Here is a 22,924-nt window from a genome sequence, read left to right on the forward strand (position 1 = left end):
CAGCTCCGTCACCCACTCGCTCACCCCCTTGTCTGGGTTTTTCTCTGTCCCCTTCATCTCTATTTGTGGGGCAGCCTGGCTCTTCACCCTCCTCTTTGCTTCTCAGTCCCCTCTTTCCTCTCTCATTCCTGTTTCCACCCACCAGGTTTCTCCGGCCCGGATGCCAGGGCCCCCCAGGGATCAGAAGGTCTTGAGTGTCCTTCATCGCCACCAATCTCTGCTCCTCTCAGGCTGGCCCGCCCCCGGGGCTGGTTCCTCTTTTGAACATGCAGAGTTTGGGGAAGTGTCTCACTTCATACGCCAGGGGAGACGACCTCAGATATTCATAGAGCTCGGTGGCTATTTACAGATCCCGTGGAAGGAACAGATTCACCCGGCAGCTGCATCCTGCTAAACCCGGCATGGAGCTCCGAGTCCTCCTCTGTCTACTGGGTGAGCGACCCTGCACTTCTCCCGCCGCCTCTGTCTCCTTCCCCGCGTGTGTCCCCCTCTCTTCCTCCTCCAGCTCCATGGGGCCACTTCTCTCCGGGGTCCATCTCCAGTCTCCGTTCAGCCCCGGCCTGGTGGGGCGTCCAGCACTTCCCAGCCTTTGGGGTTCAGTTTTGGGACCTTTCTCGGTTGAGGGTAAGAATGCGGAGTCTCAGGCTTCAGCTAGTAGATTCTCAATGGCCACTTGCCAGGGGCCTTGCTTGCCTATCAGTCACCTGGTCTTTTCTTTCCGTTTTCTGTCTGTCTGTCACTCACCGTGAGGGAAACAGATGATGAACTTCGACCACCCGTCCCTGTGTGGCCCTAAACTCCATTCCCTGGTCCCCAGCTCCGTCCCTCCCACGGACTCCCCAGAACGCTCACTCCCCATGTCACAGCTCACACGTATCCACACTTGGCCCCTCGGCTCCCGGGCAGAACCCCCCTCTCCAGTGCGGCAGCCCCTTCTCAGGGAGTCCACTCCAGTCCAGCAACCCTTACCCGGGGATCCACCCCTCCAGGATGGCAACTCTCGGGGCTTTCAGCCACCTGTCTCCATCGTGAGCCCCCTCCCTCTGGACCCCTGGGGCCTCCCCTCCCAGAAGGACCCTGTTCTCTAGACCACAGCGACTATCAGCCAGCACAAAACAGAAGGTTTTATTGAGCGCTGAACACAGCACCGGGTCTATCAGGCTTGTAGGCCTGGTCCTTCAGCCCACACATTAGTCTCCCCTGTAGCTAGCTGAGCTCTGCCTGCTCCTCTCGGTCCCCTCCAAAACACCCCCGTCTCCCAGCACAGCCTCCAATACCCCCAGCAACAGCCCCTCCCCGGCCATTGTCTTCTCCCCAGATAAGAGGGTCACCTGGCCCCTCTTCTCCTCCTCCCTCCCCGTCCAATGTTCTCCCCTCGCTGGGATCAGCTGGGCCGGTTGCTGGGGTCCCTTTCTCAGCCCGTTGTCTGTCATCTGGTCAGAACCGGCCGTGTCCTCTGAGTAGGGCTGAGGTCACCAGGGTCCCAGACCCCACAGCTCCAGTTCTGGGCTGTTCTCTGACACCACAAACTCCCCACCTTTGTCACATTCAACCAGAAACTACCAGGCACTGAGCGCCCCCCTGTACACAACACCCCTCTTTGAACCCCCCAAACTCCCCACTTCCTCACACCCCGTCTCTTCTCTTCATCAGCTGCTCTCCAGATCCTGCCCCAGCCGGTGTTCCCCGCAGGTAAGGAGGGACCCAGTCCCCACACAGGCCCCAGCTGTCTGTGGAGGTGGGTCCCCCTCTAGTTCATTTTCTAGCCTGGCCTTGTGGTCGAGGGTGTGTCCCTGTCTGGTTGGGTCAGAGAATGGCTCTTGGGGGTGCTGTCTCTAAATCCACCCCAGTGCAGAGGGGCTGGAGGGTCCGTAGGGTTGTGAATGGGACCAGACTGGGGACACTGGTTCCAGCATCTTGTGTGCCTGGCTTCTCACAATTGGGGTCCCCGGCACTATGTGAAGGGACCCCCCTGGCCCTGCCTCTCCGCTCAGCTCCCAGAATACTCCCTGAATTGAGGGTGATGGGTGGGGGGAGGCTTCAGTTCTCTGGGGTCCCCTGGACTCCTAGAGAGGGGCTGGATTCCTGGATAGAGCTGAACTCCTGTTAAAACCAGGCCCCTTTCAGAGACCGCTTTGCAAGCACCCCAACAATAGAGACAGACATGAGCCTAACCCTGACCCCCCTACTCCAGATGCCGGGCAGCGCTGCCTGCAGGCCAGGGTGGGAGATGCCTTGGGTGGGGGGCGCACCAAGGAAAATCTCTCTTCCTAGCCACGGTCTCCCCACCCGCACTTGGCTCCTCTGTCCAGTCTCAGCGCCTCCCTGGGGCCATCCCAGGTGAACTGGTCCCCACAGAGCCAGATACACAGAGCGTGGCCAGATGGGACATGGTGCCCTCCAGAGCTGATCTTGGCACCTGCTCTAACTCTGGGGCTGAGAGTTCAGCCAGAGCTGTGGGGCAGTCAACCGATGTCTTGTGGGGCAGGGTTAGGGAGTCAAGAGGGCTCTGGCTTTAGCTAAGGGGCAGGAATTGGGGTGTAGCCCCTAGCTGGGGGAGTGTAACTTCTCCTGCATCTCTCTTCCCTTCCTCAGCACCCCTGCCGGTCCCCACAGTCAGTGTGGACCCCCAGTACCCTGTGTATGTCCCAGGGGAGCGTGTCACCCTCAGATGCTCGGCCCCCCAGGGGCTGGCGGTGAGCAGCTACCAGTTCTACAATCAGCGAGCAGAGCGGGTCTTTAGTGAAAGCACCGGCCCATCCATGGGGCCCTGGCTGGTGCTGACGGCGGCACCGGGGAAGGCCGGGGCGTACAGCTGTGAGTACTGGGCCGTGAAAGATGGGAAGAACCTCTACTCTGCACGCAGCCAGCCTGTGCCGGTACCAATGATGGGTGAGTCCCCTTTCTCCTGCTCCTAGGGGATTCCCTGCCCAAGACCTTAGCCTCTCAGCTGAGTGGAGGGTCACCACCCTGCTCCCTTTCACCTTGGGGCTCCTACACTTGTCTCCACCTGCTCCTCAAAACCAGCCACCCCCTTGAACCAATGAAATCCATTTCCCAGAAGCACATGGGGAAGGGACCCCGTGATCCTCTCGTCCCTGCTCCATTGACTGTCCCTACCGGCATCCCCTGTGAGCTAGGACAGGACTTCTAGGGAGCCAGCCTGATTTGCAAAGAGACAGGGATGGGGAACCCACTGCAAAAGGGGGCTCATTGTTCCAGCCTTCTTGGTAAAAACGTCCCACCTCCTTCCCGGTCTGTATTTATCCAGCTGCAGCCTCCGTCCACCATGTCCTGGTGGAACTTTGCCTACTACACTGAAGTGCCCGTTGGTACCAAATCTCTGTGGTCACAGGAGATGCTTCTAGGTGGGGTCCAGTCGCCCCTCAGCCTTGGAAAGTCTGAACTTGCTTCCGCTCTAGAGATTCCTTCCGTACCGGAGCTGGTGCTGAGGTGGTCTGTAGATTGCCTGAGCCTGGCTGAGCCGTCGGTGGCTGGTTTGGTTCCAGGTTGAAGGAGCTTTACAGAGGCTGAGGCCAGAGGTCACAGGGGTCCCATCTGGCCTTAGACTCAGTGAACAAGGCCCATTTTCTGGTCCCCTGATCTGTCTCCTGGCTCTTCCATGAACCACCTCCAAGTACTCCCCATCCTTCTCGAATTGTGGATCTAAGACCTGCAGGGGGTGTTCTAGGAGTAGGAATAGTTCCCCAAAGTCCAGGTTCCTAGCCCCCACCACAATCACAACACCTCATTGCCTTCCCAGAACTGGAGAAAGGACCCAGGAGTCCTGACCCCCAGCCACCTCTGCTCTTCCCTCCTAAAGCCACATATGGAACCCAAGAATCTTGCTTCCCAGCCTAACCCTGCTCAATGCCTTTACCATTGGCCCTGTCACCACCTCTGCTATTTCTGCCTTCACTCAGGCACATCCTGCTTTCTCCCCTTTCATTCTTCCTCACAGATCATCCGGTAGCCCCGTCCCTCTCTGCCACTGCCAACGGCCTCTGGTATGACTCTGTCACCGTCGTGTGCTCACCCCGTGGGAGCTACATATCGCCCACCTTCCAAATCTTCAAGAATGGAAAGCTGGTACAGTTGGAATACACCCCCTCCTCGCAGGGGGCCCAGTTCCAGCTCCACACGTCCGACCCCCGCTCTGCCGGCTCCTACACCTGTAGCTACCAGATAGACGTCTCCGGGAGGAAGGTGGAGTCCAGACTGAGTTCTCCCCTCTCCATCCACTTGCCAGGTGATTCAGTGTATTCCACTGTTGTGGTCTTGGGCTCTTTCTCCTGGGGTCACCACCGGGGCTGTTTGGGAAACGCCAAGTGGATCTGATGTGAAATGTTGACACCAATTCCCTTTGTCATCCCCCCAAAAGTTCCAGCCACAATGTTGCTCTTTTTCTACTTAAATCTGACCCCTCCCGCCCCGTGTCAACGTTCTCAGTTCAAACGACTGGTGTCCAAAAAACCTTCAGTTACTTTGCTGGATTTTTTTGCCAAACAAGTTCAAAGTTTGGTTTCATCGAACAACAGTTGGGTCACAATGACTCTGTGTGTGAAAAGGTTAATTTGGGTCAACAGCCATTTTCATGTAAATAGCTGGAGGAACGTTTTTCTACCAGGATTCATCTAAATCAGCAATACTCCGACAGAGGCTCAGGAGCCACAAACGGCTCTTTAATGTGTCTTCTGGCAGGATGTGATCTTAAAATACTTCGGTGAATAATTCAGTCTCAGTCTCAATTCTTAACCAGTCAGGAAGCTTCTACTATGCTATTAGCCACTGTAGTAGCTACAGCAATGATACTTGCTCAGTCATTTTGTGGTGAGACTCAATGGAACAATGAATTCAGATGACTCGGGAGATATTGGGTGCTAATTTGGTTCTTAAACCACTGAGGTCTGAGTATCACTGTTCTGAATTATGAAAGCTCCTGGTCTTGCTTCATTTTGTAATGCTATTGGTGCCTGGGCCATTTAAAAATATGCCTCTCTTGGCCTGCTACTATTGATTATTTGTATTGCCGTAGGGCAGGTAGGCATGGTAGGAGGGGGGTGAACTTAATGACAAAAGGGAACAGGAAAGGCCCGGGCTAAATGGAGAGAAATAACCAGTGTGCCTGGCGTGAGAAGAACTCCTCTCAAGTTGAACAGTAAGATTGACGAGGTAAGAAACAGGCAGGTAATTTTGTAGCTCCCAATGCTGGAGGTATGGACTAAACAGGCAGATCTTGAACGCAGTGGAAATGAAGATGTTAAGAGGGACGCTTGGAATTGGGAGACTGGGTCGCGCTTGGAACGAGCAGATTAGGAGAAGTGTGCCGATGGTAGCAACTATGTAAAAACTGAGGGATGCATGGGTTGGGTGGTTTGGGTGGGCAAAACGAAGATCGGGAGAATATTTAGGAAAGAGGAGTAGAAGGCAGAGAAGACCCAAGCTAGATGGAAGGACGCTATAGGAAAGGGTTTGGTTAGCTGTGGTGTTTCTGAGGAACTGCCACAAGACAGCCTGGAATAGAGAAGGATTGAAGCAGCTGATCCCATGGAGTTGGGACTAAGGATGGAAGAAGTTAGAGCTGGCTGGGAATTTATTAACAAGAGTTTTTTCCCCACCCAGAAATGTAGATTCAACAAAACATTTTGAAGCAAAATAATGTAAATCTACAGCTACCCATCCATCCGCCTGCCTACCTGCCTGTCCGTCCGTCCATCCATCCTCCTGCTCATGCATCCATTCATCTGCCTGACCATCCATCCATCCCTCTCTACCCACACCATCCATCCAACCAACCAACCCTCTCTACCCACACCATCCATCCATCCAACCAACCCTCTCTGACCACTTCATCCATCCATCCATCCCTCCATCCATCCAACCAACACTCTCTGCCCACTCCATCCATCCAACCAACCAACCAACCCTCTCTGCCCACTCCATCCAACCAACCAACCCTCTCTACCCATACCATCCATCCAACCAACCAACCCTCTCTGCCCACTCCATCCATCCATCCCTCCAATCAACCCTCTCTGCCCACTCCATCCAACCAACCAACCCTCTCTGCCCACTCCATCCATCCAACCAACCAACCCTCTCTGCCCACTCCATCCATCCAACCAACCAACCAGCCCTCTCTGCCCACTCCATCCATCCCTCCATCCAACCAACCAGCCCTCTCTGCCCACTCCATCCATCCCTCCATCCAACCAATCAACCCTCTCTGCCCACTCCATCCATCCAACCAACCCTCTCTGCCCACTCCATCCATCCATCCCACCATCCAACCAACCAACCAATCAACCCTCTCTGCCCACTCCATCCATCCATCCAACCAACCAACCCTCTCTGCCCACTGCATCCATCCCTCCATCCAACCAATCAACCCTCTCTGCCCACTCCATCCATCCATCCAACCAACCCACCCTCTCTGCCCACTCCATCCATCCATCCATCCATCCATCCAACCAGCCAATCAACCCTCTCTGCCCACTCCATCCATCCAACCAACCCTCTCTGACTCTCCAACCAACCATTCATCCCTCTCTACCCACACTATCCATCCAACCAACCAACCCACTCTGCCCACTCCATCCATCCATCCATCCATCCATCCATCCATCCATCCATCCCTGTATCTCTCTCCATACACTCCCTTCTCCCTAGCTAACTCTCCCTCCACACAGTCCCCCTTCTATGGATGGCAGTATCCAAAGGGCAGGAACCAGGCAAGGCCCAGGCATGCACCTGTGACGGGGCCACACAGCCTCCCACCCACCGCAGACTCCCTTTAACTGAATACAGTGACTGGGACTGGCCAAGCCATGGAAGGTGTGGGGATAATAATTCCTGAGAGCCAAGCCAGTGATGGCAGCATTTGGCCCATGGTGGCCCTTGAAAAGCTCAGCTCCAGCACCCCATGGCAGCTGTGGTGTTTGTTCCTGCACCGCCCCACTGAGCAGGGTTTGTATTTCACCTTGGCATTTGTTTTGTCACCAGGGCTGAGTGAACAAGTCGCCTGCCAGGGGCCCCTGCTCACTGCCTCAAGGCCCCCATGGGCAGCTTTGGCATCTCAGCTGGGGGCTGCAGCCAGAGGGCTGGGGGCTCTCGGGGATGTCACAGCCCGTCCGGTGTCTCTGGATCTGATCCTCTTTTCCCTGAACCATGGACGTGGCTTGTCTTTTTCAGAACCCCCTGGAGCCCCGACCCTCTCCCTGCATCAACAGTATACTGTGTACCTCCGGGGAGAGACGGTCAGCCTCACGTGTTTGGAGCCTCTTGGCGCTCACCGGGCAGTTGGATTCCAGTTCTTCAGGGATGGCGGAAAGACGATCTTGCCTGGAAGCAGCAACACGCTTGCCCTGCGCCTCGCGGGTCCGGAGGACTCCGGCTCGTACACCTGCGCCTACTGGATACAGCCGTCCCAATGGGGGGTCCGATCCCGGGAGAGCCAGCCGGTCTCCATCTCGGTCATGGGTGAGTTGTGAGCTGGCACCAACCCTCCGGACACAGCTGGGCGTGTTCCAAAGAGACCCCACGTATGGTTCTGTTCCGCTCTCCGTAACCTGGGTGGGTCACACGCTTTCTGGCAGATGACTTGCCTCCCAGGCTCACATCAGCCCTCAGTTTAGACCCTGGCTTGCTGGTTGTTGAGCGGCTCTCCTCATTGGCCAGCACAAGAAAAAGAGAGGAAACCAAAGTGTGGTCCCATCTAGGCGTAAAGGGCAGGACAAACCCATGTACCAAAGCCAGTCTCTTTTCAGTAGTGGAATGGTGGGGAGGACCCCGAGTCCACACGCTACGCTAGGTTCCAGCCTCAGGATCCCGTGATAACACCTGCCTGTAATGTCTCTGGTGATAGCTGTGTGACAGCTATGAATCCCTGGGCTACTTCTCCACCACCTTCCTTACCACAGGTTCTTCCTCTTGGTACCTGCTTGTGCTTGGTCCTCCCAGATTCACCACGGCTTCTCCTCCCCTCAAACATCTTGCCACACTGAGCTACCAGAAAGGGAGCCTTCTGAGCAGTCTCAGCTGGTTCTTCATTGGCCCCGGGTGTTCTGATTAGTCTGACTCACTTGGCTTATATCCGTACCCCCCAACATCCTGAACCCCATCTCCTGGGTCCTCTACACCCCATCTCCCCACATCCTGTCCATCACCCCCTCATCTCCTGGGTCCTCTACACCCCATCTCCCCTCATCCTGTCCATCACCCCCTCATCTCCTGGGTCCTCTACATCCCATCTCCCCACATCCTGTCCATCACCCCCTCATCTCCTGGGTCCTCTACACCCCATCTCCCCACATCCTGTCCATCACCCCCTCATCTCCTGGGTCCTCTACACCCCATCTCCCCTCATCCTGTCCATCACCCCCTCATCTCCTGGGTCCTCTACACCCCATCTCCCCACATCCTGTCCATCACCCCCTCATCTCCTGGGTCCTCTACACCCCATCTCCCCTCATCCTGTCCATCACCCCCTCATCTCCTGGGTCCTCTACACCCCATCTCCCCACATCCTGTCCATCACCCCCTCATCTCCTGGGTCCTCTACACCCCATCTCCCCTCATCCTGTCCATCACCCCCTCATCTCCTGGGTCCTCTTCACCCCATCTCCCCACATCCTGTCCATCACCCCCTCATCTCCTGGGTCCTCTTCACCCCATCTCCCCACATCCTGTCCATCACCCCCTCATCTCCTGGGTCCTCTACACCCCATCTCCCCTCATCCTGCCCATCCCCCCACATGCCCATGATCCTACACCCCATCTCCCCACATCCTGTCCATCACCCCCTCATCTCCTGGGTCCTGTACACCCATCTCCCTGCACCCTGCCCATAACCCCCACATCCCTGTGCTCCTGCACCCCATCCCCAAGTCACCCTGTGTCCTGTCCTACTGCATCCCCTGAAACCCATCACTTGGAGCCCCATTGCCTGCCCCATCTTCTACACCACTGCTTCTTCTACCTCCCCAGTGAGCCCTCCCAGAAGTACAATGTGACCAGGTCTGGGAGGGGAAAGACAACCCAACTGCTTCTCCCCTGGGAAAGCCAAAGCCCCTGTGGGAGACGCCAGATCCTTCCTGCAGCTGGGGTTGGGCACGGAGAGCCGGTCCCAGGAGAGGAGACTGGGGGAGCTGGGCTGTTCAGCCAAAATCGCTGGCCAAGCAGGGTCTGATGGAGGTGGGCAGGGAGGGGGCCAGCGATGGAGCCCAGGGGAGGCAGGGGAACAAAGCGGGTGTGTGCTGGGCTGGGCTCATTGGAGGCTGCCCATGAGGAGAAGGCTTCTGACCAGTGGGGAGAATGGGGGATGCCCTGGACTGGCCTCTGGCAAGAGTTGGGAGGGTCACAGACACAACTGGCCCCATGTCCCCACTAGCTGTTTGCAGACCTTTGAGCAAGAGGTTGAGAATGAGACTCCTCCCCCCCCCCCAGATTATCCACCGAAGCCCTCGGTGTCGCTGTATCCAGACTATCCAGCCTACGTGGCTGGGGAGAGGGTGGAGATTCGCTGCTCGGCTCCCCCCACGGCCTCCCCGGAGCGGTTCGGGTTTTACCAGAGCGGGACGGTGATTGGACACCAGCCGGGAAACACCTCGACGTGGCAGCTGGATCTCCAAGCCAATGGCACCAGAAACGCCACCCGGTCATTCTTCTGCATCTACGAGCAGCAGATCCAGGGGCGGCCGGTGCCCTCCTACACCAGCGACCCCGCCTCCATCCCCGTGTTCCCGGCACTGGCTGCCCCGTCCCTGCAGCTCATCCCACCCCACCTGCACTACGTGACGGGGGAGACGGTGACGGCCAAGTGTGTCATCCCTGCTGGGCCCTACGAGCCCCGGGTCCACTGGCTGCAGAGAGATGAGGAGCTGGGTGCAGAGATGCTGGGGGCCCGGCGCAACTTGACTATCACGCCCAGCACACGCGGGCGCTACCGGTGCGAGTACAGCACAGAGCTCCACGGGCGCCGCCTCCAGTCACCCCCCAGCCCCCCGGTTCCAGTAGATGTAACAGGTAGGGAAACCACCGGTGCCCATCGGGTTTGATTGTCAGCCCCTCCCCCACCCCTGCATTCCCTGCCCATTATACAGTATAGCCGCCCCTTCCCAACCCCCCTCTGCTGCCCCCTAGTGCCCATTATACAGTATAGCCGCCCCTTCCCAACCCCCCTCTGCTGCCCCCTAGTGCCCATTATACAGTATAGCCGCCCCTCCCCCACCCCACCCTCTGCCGCCCCCTAGTGCCCATTATACAGTATAGCCGCCCCTTCCCCGCCCACCCTCTGCTGCCCCCTAGTGCCCATTATACAGTATAGCCGCCCCTTCCCCACCCTCTGCTGCCCCCTAGTGCCCATTATACAGTATAGCCGCCCCTTCCCCTCCCACCCTCTGCTGCCCCTAGTGCCCATTATACAGTATAGCCGCCCCTTCCCCGCCCACCCTCTGCTGCCCCCTAGTGCCCATTATACAGTATAGCCGCCCCTTCCCCGCCCACCCTCTGCTGCCCCCTAGTGCCCATTATACAGTTTAGCCGCCCCTTCCCCGCCCCACCCTCTGCTGCCCCCTAGTGCCCATTATACAGTATAGCCGCCCCTTCCCCTCCCACCCTCTGCTGCCCCCTAGTGCCCATTATACAGTATAGTCGCCCCTTCCCCCACCCACTCTCTGCTGCCCCCTAGTGCCCATTATACAGTATAGCCGCCCCTTCCCCCGCCCCGCCCTCTGCTGCCCCCTAGTGCCCATTATACAGTATAGCCGCCCCTTCCCCGCCCACCCTCTGCTGCCCCCTAGTGCCCATTATACAGTATAGCCGCCCCTCCCCCACCCCACCCTCTGCTGCCCCCTTGTGCCCATTATACAGTATAGCCGCCCCTTCCCCACCCCCACCCTCTGCTGCCCCCTAGTGCCCATTATACAGTATAGGCACCCCTTCCCCTCCCACCCTCTGCTGCCCCCTAGTGCCCATTATACAGTATAGCCAGCCCTTCCCCTCCCACCCTCTGCTGCCCCCTAGTGCCCATTATACAGTATAGCCGCCCCTCCCCCGCCCCACCCTCTGCCGCCCCCTAGTGCCCATTATACAGTATAGCCGCCCCTTCCCCACACCCACCCTCTACATCACCCTCTTGCATATCCGCTACTTGTCACACTGAGGACTGTGGATCTCCTGCTGGTCTCTGTTCTTTCCTGTTCCCCACAGATCCCCTTCCCCAGCCAGTGCTGAGTGTGGTTCCCCCATCTACAGTGGTGGGAGAAGGGCTTCCCCTGCTTCTCACCTGCACGGCCCCCGGGGATGCCCGTGAATGGAGGTTTCACTTCTACAAGGATGGAGTCGAGTTCGTTCCTGGGGATCTGGGGTCTGAGATCAACCGCACGGAACCCGGCTCCGGCTCTGTGCTCAGCCTCCCATGGGCCAGTCTGAACAGCACTGGGGTTTTCACATGTGGGTACGAGGTGAACATGAGCGGGAGGTGGATCCCGTCCTGCAGGAGCCAGGATCTGATCTTCCCTGTGACCATTTCTCCAGGCTCCATTCAGGGTACGTCTACACGGGCAACTAAGTGCCACTCCCTCCAGTTTCCACCCAAGTCCTGCCCCCTCCTGCCATCCCCACAGAAACCCATCTAACTTGGGTCAGCGAGCACTTCGGTGTTGGGTACCCTTACAGGAGGGTGAGTCAGAGCCCAAGTGTGGCTGTGATGTGGGTTCAAGCTGGGTGGGAACCACCACCACTATCTAAACCCAGGCTGATACACATCAGCTGTGCCTGCCTGGATCCCACCCATCTGGCTTTACCCTGCTGCAGGGACAAATGCTACCAAACCACTGGCTAGGCAAGAAACCACAGCCAGGGAGACAGAGCATGGGACATGGAGGGGTCAGGGACAGATCCTGCCTTGTCAGAGATAGTCTGGTGGGACTTCTGTCTCAGAGTGTGGCTCCCACTTCTGACCAGAGAAGACAGCTCCTGTGTTCTAGCAGTGGGCACAAAATATTGCTCATGGGTGAGCCATTCACCCAGCCCCTTCTCCTCTCCAGACTGGCCCCTGTGGCTGCCCCTGGTGGCTGGATGTGCCGGGGCCGTGTTGCTGCTCTCCTTGCTGCTTCTCATCTGCCTGTGCCGGAGGAGGAGGAAAGGTACCGCTGGTGGGGAGAGAGTAGGGGGAGGGGTGAACACTGGGGGGGTCTCTGGGTTAGGGACCCTGAACTGCTTCCAGTCCCCAGATATGGGAGCATGGGAGGCTGCAAAAGGGGAATCTAACAGACATGGTGGGGTTTCATTTTTGGGGGTCAATCAGTAGGGGGGAAATCTGGAGGGTGCCCACAACAGGAAATTCTCCCCAGTGCCTGACTCCAAGCCCCCCTCTTCTGAAAGCAGCCTGGTCCCCCAGTTCAGTCGCTCTCACCTGCCGAGTCCCTCGACTTCCACGAGGCCAGGCTGGGCCTGGGTTACTGCCTGCACCTTGGAGCCGCGTTCTCCCACCCAAGGGGTGCTCAGACGTATCTCCAGGGATGCCGAAGGGATAGTTATTTCTCGGGGCTAGAGGTGAAGGGGCAGAGACCAACAGGAATGGGGACTTGGAAACAAGGTGACAGGTGGGAAGACCTCGTGAGACGTAATCAAGAACTGCGGCTTGAAAATAGGGTTCTTCCCTGTCTCTTCTAGCACATCTCACTCCCACCAGTGAAAATTGATGCCTCGTGAGATTCCCCCTTTCCCTTCATTCATCTCAGTGCACAGCATCCTACATGGCTCTAACATTGTTCCCTCTTTTCACGGCACTCTGCCAGACCCTTGCTTTTAGCCAAGGCCCCAAAGGTCCACTAAACCATGCTGCCTCCTGCTTAGTGGCTCTATTTTCCCTTCTCTTCACAGGTGGTGTCATGGCACCAACGCGGTAAGTTGCTCCAATTTCAGAGGCCACTACGCTCCTGCCACATGGGAAATGGGTTTGCCCTCACCCAGCCGACTGGCCAATCCCATAAGAACCTTGTAACTGGTGGGCGGGGAAGGGAGGAAGGCTGGGATGGCTGTTCCCAGGCATCTAACCTGGGTTAAGACCCTAGGTCTCCAACTTCTAATCTAATCGACCATGCTGCTCTTCCTGCTCACTGCTCTAAGCTGATCTGACCAGCATGGAGACCATGGCTCGTAAGGATTTGATTTTCACTTTTCTTGAATGCAAATGTTTAGTGATTTTTAAGTGTCCCCCCCCAGTTTTTTCCTCTTTAAAATTTCACCATTGCGGGAAATTCTGAGCTGGACTTCCGCTCCAATTATGTAGGAGCCTTTGAGAACCGCAGAAAGGAATCACAGCTTGCTCACTACCAAGACAAGTTGCTTATTGAGGGAGATTAGCACAGTAAATGCCCTTAAGGCAAATGTATCAGTTCTCAAGCACCATGTTTCGTATTTTGCTTATTAACCTCGGTGGAAATACTTCTTTGGGCAGTTTGTCTGCATGCGGCCAAATCGATGGTGGCTGATACTCACTGAGGATGCATCTAGACTGCACGGTTATTTGAAAAATGGCCATTTTTCTGAAACAAGTTGCTACATCCACACTGCTCTTGCATTCTTTCGAAAGAAAATTGAAAGAATGCAAGAGTTTTCCCTACACTGGTAAACCTCATTCTATGAGGAAGAACGCCTTTTCTGATAGAGCCCTTTTGGAAAAAGGCATGTGTGAATGGGAAGAGGGAGTTCTTTTGGAAGAAGAGGAAAGAGGAAAATGCACAGGTGCCCTGGTAACCATTCCATCCACAGTAATCACAGCTTATATGCGAGATAGCACCCATTCAGTGTGATGCTGTCTGTCGCAAAAACAGATTGCTTTTTCGATGCACTTTGGCAGGGTAGACATTCTCTTTCGGAAGAAGGTTTTTCCTGGAAGATCTCTTCCAGAAAAGCTTCTTTTGAAAGAAGCCTGCCATCTAGTTGTACCCAGAGGGAGATGCAGTCCACGCGTGCCCATGAATGAAGCAAGATGTGAGGGCAGAGAAGAATGGGAGGCGGAGGATGAAGGAGCAAGAACGTAAAGAGGTGCATGAGTCAAGGAAGGAAGGAAGTAGGGGAGGTGACAAAGGAAGGAGGTGTGAGTGAAAGAAGGCATCAAAAATAGACTAGAGAAGCGACTGAGAGACAGACACGGAGTGAAGGAGCATGTGAAGAGAGGAAAAAAGAAGAGAACAGATGAATGAGATAAAAAGCCTTGACTTGACTGCCCACTGCCATACCCCCGCTGACCTTAATCTTCCTGCCCTGGGAACTCCCCCCTTCCAGCCCTGGTCATTGGTCCCTGCTCCACCCCTGATTGCTTTTCCCTCTTTCAGGACCGTGTATGGGAACAGACCCTTTGGGGTTGGCACAGGTGAGCAACCTCCTCCCATGGGCCCCACCCACCATGACAGACACACATACCCCTCTGGAGAGGGCCATGGGGTCTGGAATTGAGTGGTGGAGGTGCTGGGACACCTCCCCTTTAAGTGGGGAATTTCTGACTGCCACATTCTGGCTTCCTCACTGGTAATTCTATGGGGAGGGTGCCACCTAGTGGTGAAAGGTGGGATCCATGGCACATCCTCAGGGGGGCCGGGCAGCTGATCTGTTGTGTGATTAGCCCTGCAGGAATGGAGCCATGATGGGAAGGACCAGCTGGTGACCCACAACCAGCCAACATGGCCCCACAAGCCTGGAGTGGGTCAACCCCTCCAGGACAGGGCCAAAAGAGAAGAGGACGTAGACACAAGGGTGGGGTGCAAGTTTGCAGTAAGATCAGGAGACCCTCCCCCTTTCTGAGCCCCACATTCTGCTCCCTGCAGCATGTGGACCCCCAGCACTGGGCTGGGGCATGGGGCTGCCACCTCTGTTGCCTGCTCCACCCTCCTCCCCACAGAACAGCTCTGCTTTTGCTGCTTAGGGCTCAGAATGGGCTCCTACCAGACAACTCTGCAGCAATGGAGCCATGATGCAACCCTGCAGCAACGGAGCCGTGACCCACAACCAGCTGGCCCAGCCCCACAAACCTGGAGGGGGTCAACCCCCCCTCCCAGAACAGAGCCCAAAGAGAAGGGGATCCTGCCCCCTACTGAGTTCCTCTATCCCACTCCCCACAGCCCAGTGCCCCCTAGTGCTGCGATCAGCATGGAGCAGAGAGCACCCCCTATGGAGCCTGCTCCCTGCAGTGCAGTGCCCCCTAGCTAACATGTGGCCCCATATTCTCTTTCCTAGGTGATCAACCCCATCTATTCCACACCGACCCCCCACAGCACCTTCGCCCAGCAGAGAGGAGGCAATTCTATCCTGGAGGACGTGGTGTACAGCGAAATCCCCTAAGGATCAGACTCCGTGGCCAATCTGTCCCCTTCCCACCCGCACACCGAGAACAGCCCTCATAATGCCCCATCCCCCAACTTTCCTTTCTTCGCAAAACTTGCTAACGACCACCAATCTCTTCCTGCTGCACTTAGAATGGGAGGCTGGGTCGACCTTGGGGGTGTAGCTCGAACCTAACTGCATTGGCTCGATTTTCTGAACAATGAGCTGGCACTCCCCACGGCCATTCCACCAGCTTCAAGGGCCTTCATATTTGATTCCGGAATTCCTGCTTTTCACGAGGAGTGACAGGAAATTCGACCTTGCGTGGTCGAATTCAGCTCAAGGCAGGTGCAGTGTTGTGAAAGTTGACTTTCTTGGCCCCACTGTGACCGCTCGGGCCAGGACTTTCAACATGGCTGCTCCCCAGGCGCACAGGAAAAGTCCCAGGAAAATGCGAAGTTCATTTCTTGTGTGGCCAGTGTGGGCGAGCAGACATCAGAGCAGGCAGGACACCTGGCCATGAATGCCCAGGGTCACAAATGGAGCATGTGGGAGATCCTAGACCTGAATGCTGTAGTGTGGAGAGGAACCGGTCCAGGGAGAGCTACAAAGCAGCAAAAGAGATACTGATAGCTGTCTCACGATCGCACAGGGCATGGAGGAGAGATGATGCACCAAGGATGCCATGTGAAAATAAATGCCCACCAAAGCTTATGCTCCAATAAGTCTGTTAGGCTATAAGGTGCCACAGGACTCGTTTATGCAGATTCAGACGAACACGGCTACCCCTCTGATACATGTGAAAATAAAGTAGCTGGGACAGGTGTACCAGAAGACAAATGAGGCAAACAGACGGGCTGGGGTGTTGCCACAAACATGCTGATTCTATGAGCAGCTGCATGGGATCCTGGGGGAGACCCGGCCAGTCCCCCAAGCCAGTCCATCCATTCCTCCCAAGAGCTGCGGCATGGAGGATCACGTGGATGATGATGAGCAGAATGGTCAGCCAGTGAGAGGATCTCGCCAACAGCCAGGACCTTTTTATAACTCATAATCCCCCTCCTCCCCGGACATCTCGTGGCCGGGCCCTGACGCTGGGGATGCACTCCTGCTGAGTTCACATTTTTTGTCATGCTACATGTGGGTTAAAGCAATTGGGTGTGATCTGAGGTGCCTACTCAGTGGAGGCTCCCCGGAAAAGCTTGTTAACGTGTCTGGAGATGGAGCAGGAATCAATCAAGTACTGGAAAAGGTGTCACAAGGAGGAAGGAGGAAAATCGTTCTCCTTGAACACTGTTGATTGCACAAGAAGCCACGGGCTTAAATTGCAGCCAGGGAAATTTAGCTTGGACATTAGGGAACACTTCCTAGCTGCCCAGGCAGTGAAACACTGGAATAAATTGCCCAGGGAGGTTGTGGAATCTCCATCCCTGGAGATATTGAAGAGAAGGTTGGACAGACACCTCTCAGGGGTGGTTTAAACCAGGGCTACTCAACATGTGGGTCGCACGTGGCCCACAGCCTGTTCATTTGCAGCCCACAGTGCAGTTTAGGCTCAACACGTGGACCATGGGTGGGATCCTTTGAAGATGGCCTCCACTAGGAACATGCCCCGCAACGGCGAGTCAATATAAAGGTGGTCTGCTGATATGTGTTCTAGTAGTTAAATTCCTGGACTGTCATTGCTCATTCAAAGTGCTGTCATATGGGTGGAAATTGGGTCATTATTGCATTTTATTAATATCAGCTGAACTGATTTAATGAGGCCTGTGTGTTGTGTAGTCTTGCCTTAATGGTTGTATTCATGTATCCGTGGGAAAGAAGCTATTCATATATACATTTGCGTGTACATGCAACCATACTTAAGTTGCATGTGCTGTGAATGTCCTTGTGGCCCTCAGGGCTTCCAAAGTTGCATAACCCTGGTCTAGGCGGGGCTTAGTCCTGTTGTGAGGGCAGGGGACTGAACTCGATGACCTTGCAAGGTCACTTCTAGTTCTAGTGTTCTCTGATTCTATGAATTCTCCCTACACATCTCCATGATGCTCTCACAGAGGAACTCTTCCATCCTTCCCCCAAGGTTCCTGGGGAGCCCTGCCTTAATCCATCCTCTGTGGTATGACACCTTTCCATGCCAAGTGGTCTGGCTTCCTTGCAGCACAAAGCATTGCAGCGTAATGTCCTGGTTTCTGGCCACAATCAGCCAGCATTTGCTTCTTATCACTCAGTGGCTGTGTCTACACTGGCCACTTGAATTTCTGGAAAAGCACTGACGATCTCATGTAAGATCGTCAATGATTTTCTGGAAATACTATGCTGCTCCCGTTCGGGCAAAAGTCTTTTTCTGAAAGACTTTTGCGCAAAAGGGCCAGTGTAGACAGCTCAGATTTGTTTTCCGCAAAAAAGCCCTGATCGTGAAAATGGCGATCGGGGCTTTTTTGTGGAAAAGCGCGTCTAGATTGGCCATGGACGCTTTTCTGGAAAAAGTGCTTTCGTGGAAAAGCGTCCTGCCAATCTAGACGTGCTTTTCCGAAAATGCGTTTAACGGAAAACTTTTCCGTTAAAAGCATTTCCGGAAAAATCATGCCAGTGTAGACGTAGCCAGTGTGTTTTGGAGAAAACTACCACCATGCAGGGCACCCTGGATGAAACCTGTAATCAAACTGCTCCTTACCGAGGGCTGCATACATGCCATTCCCACTCCACACCCTCGTCTGCCTTTTCAGGTATTTGCAGCCCATGTCTCTGCCTCTGTTATTCCTTGGCCTCCCTAGAGGCCTTCCTCAGTCCTGCTTTGAACAGTTCCCCATATGGTAGCACATTAGGAACTATTAGGAAAAGGATAAGAATAGGAAATAGGATGATGGTGCTATATCAACCCATGACACACTCCCACCTTGAATGCTGCATCCAGTCCTGGTTGCCCCGTCTCAAGGTGGAACCAGAGAAGGGCAAAAATGACAATGAAGGGTGTAGACAAGATTCCAGATTAGGGATGTACATCTTAGGAAAGAGATGAAGAGCTGTCGAAGGGGGATATGACCTAGGTCTCTGAAATCAGGGAAGATGTAGAGAAGGGGAACAGGGAAGTGTTATTTACCCTTTTCCATAGCACACAAACCAGGGGTGACCTGATAAAATTAGGAAGCAGCGCATTTACGTACTTGTTTGTATCAAATGTGGCGTGACGGCTAAGCACCCCGTATTGCATCCCCTATCCAGTATTCCCTGTAAGTGGTGCGCTTATGCAGCTGAGCAGGAGAGATTCAAATGTTATCCAGCTGATTAGCAGAGCCCCCAAAGCTAATTTTTTTGTTATTCCTGGTGGTGCACATTCACACAGACCTAGGTGTGCACAACAAAATTTATTCTACACGTGGATGGAAAAAAATCCATTCGTGGATGGAAAAGATTAGCATGGATCATTGCTCCTAAAGGCCTAAGCACTCCTAGCTCTGAGTGAGGACACCGGGGCTAGACTGGGCATGAGACGAGCACACCCCCTATGTAGTTAATTTCTATCCTTTGCAACACATTATCTTCTAGCGTTGTGGTGGGATGCTGGAGCCAGCACCGAGACTGCTCCTTTAATCTGCAAGGTAGCCTGCCATGCAAAACATAGTAGTTTAGGTCACTGCAGTGTTGTGGTTTCCGGTCGTCGCCGTACATTGCATTTAGAGGAAGCGCTGTTTTGTGTCTCTGCTGCATCTAGGTGGGCCGTGCTCACCCGGAGCTCGTGTCTGTGGTCACTGGGACTGGGGTCACCTCCTCTCCATGCAGCCTGACGGGAAGCAGCTGTTGCTTTTTATGAGCGCAGAGGCGGGGCAGATAGATCAGCCTCAAACCACAGATCGTTCGAGCGGATGTGGGGACTGAATGAACTCTCATTGTTCTGTGTGTCCCCCCTCTCCCCGCCTTTTTCTTTTTTTAGTGTCTTCAGAGTGCTCATCTCCTCTCGCTTCCGGTCTCTCTCCAGCCTCACCCTCCCACAACATCAACTGTAGATTTATTTGCCCCCTTAGAACCTAGCTTGGTCCCTGCCCCCTCACTAAGGTTCTCCTTGAGCTGAGGAGCAATAGTTCCAATTTGAGACACGCTATGAACTAAACGACATTTAGTGACACCCTATTGCTGTCCTTTCTGGACTTGGTGATACACCTCGGGGTGTGTGTGTGTGTGTGTGTGTGTTTATGGATTATAAATCCTCAGCCCCCTTGAAAATACTTTTGTTGAACATTCCCAGCTCTTTTACTTTCCTGTCCCTTGACTCTGTTTCCCCAAGCCATGAATTGACCCCACCTCTCGAGCCAGGTGACAAAGAGCTGTCCTGCTCTAGGAAGTAGTCTGCGATTCTAGATTTTTTTTTTTGCCACATGGGGTTGAAACATTTGCAGACAGTTTTGAATGGTTTCCCCCCACAGATCTCTGTAACAGGGGAGAGTGAGGTCTAAGTGAACATGAAATATAGGACCCACAAATTTTTCTTCACAGGCCTGTTCTGGGAGGTGCCAAATCTAGTTTCAGGTCTCTGGTCTACATGAAGCTTTGGACCCTGTGTCTTCTCCATCCTAGGGTGTGTCTAGACGACAGGGTTTTGTCGACAGAAGTTTTATCGACATACTGTCGACAAAGCTTCTGTCGACAAAGAGCATCTAGACGACATTCAGTTCTGTCGACAGAGCAAGTCGCTTTGTCGACATAACAGTGTGGATGCAAAGGACAGTGTAGATGCAATAACGCCTTCTATCGACAGAACTCTGTCAACAAAAGGCGTTATTCCTCGTAGAATGAGGTTTACATATGTCGACAAAACTGCTGAGTTTTGTCAACGTTATGTCGACATAACTCCAAGGCAGTGTGGACGCAGGTATAGTTTTGTCGACAGAAGTCCACTTTTGTCGACAAAACCCTGTAGTCTAGACACACCCCTAGATAAGTGTCATATCATGGGGCTGCTCAGAGTGGTCCCTTCTGGCTTTATAATCCTGTCTCAGCCCCTGGGTCACCCCTCCCCAGAGGAATCCCTAGAGCAGAACTCCTAGAGATCTCTCCAATCACAATTTAAACATCATCAGTGATGGATAACCCACCATGAAAACTGGTGATGCCCCCAGTCAGGTTCTGCTGCACTTTGCTTATGTCGTTAAGGACACGACATTTCGTTACCTTGGCGTTCAATCCTAAAGGGAATTTGGTGACTCTTAGTTTTTGTTTTACTCCACATCATAAACGAGCACAATGCTCATGCAATTCCCAGCCAACCTGTGGAACTCCTTGCCAGAGGATGGTTTGAAGGCTAGGACTGTAACAGGGTTCAAAAAAGAGCTAGATAGAGTCACAGAGATTTGGTGCATCAATGGCTGTTAGCCAAGATGGGTAGGGAAGGTGTCTCTGGGCTCTGTTTGTCAGAGGCTGGAAATGGCTGACAGGGGAGGGATCACCTGAGGATTCCCTGTTTCTGTTCACTCCCTCTGGGGCACCTGGATTTGGCCACTGTGGGCAGACAGGACACTGGGCTGCATGGACCTTTGGTCTGACGCGGTCTGGCCATTCTAATGGTCTCAATTTCATGCTAGGACAGCTCCAACTAACCAGCGGTGTTGTCTTCCAGTCGTCATTGTCAAGTCCAAGTCGAGTCTCATGTCACTACAGTTCAAGTCCCAAGTCGAGTCTCGAGTCCCTAAAGTCACTTTCGAGTCAAGTCGCAAGTCGAGTCTCAAGTCGTAATTTAAAAAATGCCAAGTCATTTTTGTACAAGCCGTCGATATCGGCATTTTCGGACAATTTTTTCACCAAGTCGATTTAACAAAATTAGCAAGTCTCAAGTCCCAAACAATGAACCCCAGATGAGTCTCAAGTTGAGTCACCGAGGTGACTTAAGTCGGACTTGAGTTCAAGTTGTGGGATTCGAGTCAACAACTCTGCTTATTGGTGTGGCAAAGTAGCTGCTCCCAAAGATTCATCACAGGTTGCAGGGAGCTCATTCGTACCCTGGCTTCCACTCTGCACTGCACCCGCCATGACTCCAGGGATCATATAGCCTGGCCAGAATCCTGGAAGAGGCCATGACAAGGTAGCCAGCAGCTTTCAGCTCACGCGTTCCCCCCCGTGGGTGCGATATTGAGAAACTGGCCAGGGGCAGGAGCCTACCTGGCACACCGCGGGGTTGTTGGAAAACTTGGGAGGATGAGGACAGGCGGTGATGGGAGCTGGGGCATTTGGGGCACACCGGGTGCCAAGGGGGAGCCAGTGCTAATGAGCACAGAGGGGGTGTTTAGGGGAGCAGTGTGTTAGCATCCCGGCTTATCCCAGGAGGTCAGGGCCCCTCCATGGTTTTCCTTTCTCTCCAGCAGCTGTTCTCCGGCGTGGCTCATGAGGGGGATTTCCCAGACCCAAGGAAACTCTCTTAACTTTCTCTCCAGACTCTGTTGTGCTGTAGTTTCCTGTTTGTTACAGGCCCTGGCCTGGCCTCTCACCCAGCACAACAGATGGGGTGTATAGGGGTGGGGGGTTAGGAGGGCTCCATATGGGGCAGAGGATCTGGGAAGAGAGACCATTGTATTGCAGAGGAAGAGGTTGAAGGACAGAAGAGACAGGGAGAACGCGGCGGCGACTCCCTCTGAATCAGACCACACTCCACCTCTGCGTCACCTTGAACCGGCTTTGACTGGAGCTTCTTCTTTCAGCTTGGCCCCCGTCTCTGTTCCTGTCAAAAGTTACACACGTCGGCAGTTGGGTGATGCTGATGCCTGGACACGTCCCTCTCCCCCGCCCCCACCCGGTGTTCTCCTGAGAGCGGTGGCCACTGGGCTGGGGGGAGACCTCCAGGTCTCATTCAGCTCCGCCCAGCGACAGTATCTGAGTCCGCGCTGATGCCAATGCAGCTACAGGGGATGCTGTCCTGGTGGGGGCTCAGTAGCAGGCACTCCCCTCTCCCAGTGGGGGCTGACCCACATACTCCAGTGCTGGCCCCATGGCCCATCCTGGCTAGGGATGGAATGTTAGTATTGGGGGATTGCCCATCCCGGTACCAAGCCAGCGTTACAGATGTCCTCCACTGATCTTCTCTGCTATGATTGACCCAGGTCCCGCAGAGCGGGTAGGAGCTGCAAGGCATGCTGGGAGCCTCCGGGCCTGGCTGTGGTCAGCCCACAGCGTGGGATGTCTCAGTAATGGGGCGGGGAGGTAGCTGTGTCCTTTCAGCAGCACTTCCTCTGGCGGCGAGCAGAGGGGAGAAGGCAACTCATAGGAGCCAGAAGTTTGGAGGGCAGCTTCCAGGCTCTTTCCTCCTCTCTGTCCTGGTCCCTCTTTCCTCCTCTCTGTCCCTCGTTACTCCAGGTTTCTGCAGCCAGCAAGTCTTGAGGCTGCGTCATCACCGCCCATCTCTGCTCTGGCTGGCCCGTACTAGGAGCTGGTTCCTCTCTCGAATGTGCAGGCTTCGGGGAAGGATGCGTAGGATGGACGACCACAGATATTTGTAAGAACTCAATGGCTGTTTACGGGACCCAGGGAAGGAGGAGAGTCACCCGGCAGCAGCATCCTGCTAAACCCGGCATGGAGCTCCGAGTCCTCCTCTGTGTGCTGGGTGAGCGACCCT

General features: G+C 54.7%; 2 protein-coding genes across 2 annotated transcripts in view; both read left to right on the forward strand.

Moving 5' to 3' along the window:
• On the forward strand, nt 1-15,345 carry LOC142821195 (Fc receptor-like protein 5). The gene is made up of 10 exons (XM_089774164.1): nt 1-432; nt 1,654-1,692; nt 2,596-2,892; nt 3,962-4,249; nt 7,192-7,479; nt 9,445-10,023; nt 11,209-11,455; nt 12,048-12,146; nt 12,886-12,907; nt 15,241-15,345. The coding sequence occupies exons 1-10, from the start codon at nt 402-404 to the stop codon at nt 15,343-15,345; spliced, it is 1,995 nt and encodes a 664-aa protein (XP_089630290.1). The 5' UTR covers nt 1-401.
• The window catches only part of LOC142821203 (Fc receptor-like protein 5), a 23,352-nt gene continuing 11,637 nt past the window's right edge, over nt 11,210-22,924 (forward strand). The window contains exons 1-5 of the mRNA XM_089774320.1: nt 11,210-11,547; nt 12,048-12,146; nt 12,886-12,907; nt 14,343-14,760; nt 15,241-22,912. Coding sequence (XP_089630446.1) covers nt 22,816-22,912 — 97 coding nt within the window. The 5' untranslated portion in view covers nt 11,210-11,547; nt 12,048-12,146; nt 12,886-12,907; nt 14,343-14,760; nt 15,241-22,815. The remainder of the gene's footprint in view (nt 11,548-12,047; nt 12,147-12,885; nt 12,908-14,342; nt 14,761-15,240; nt 22,913-22,924) is intronic.

This window comes from Pelodiscus sinensis, chromosome 30 (genome assembly GCF_052426305.1).
Source record: "Pelodiscus sinensis isolate ZL-2025 chromosome 30, ASM5242630v1, whole genome shotgun sequence".
Lineage (NCBI taxonomy): Eukaryota > Metazoa > Chordata > Testudines > Trionychidae > Pelodiscus > Pelodiscus sinensis.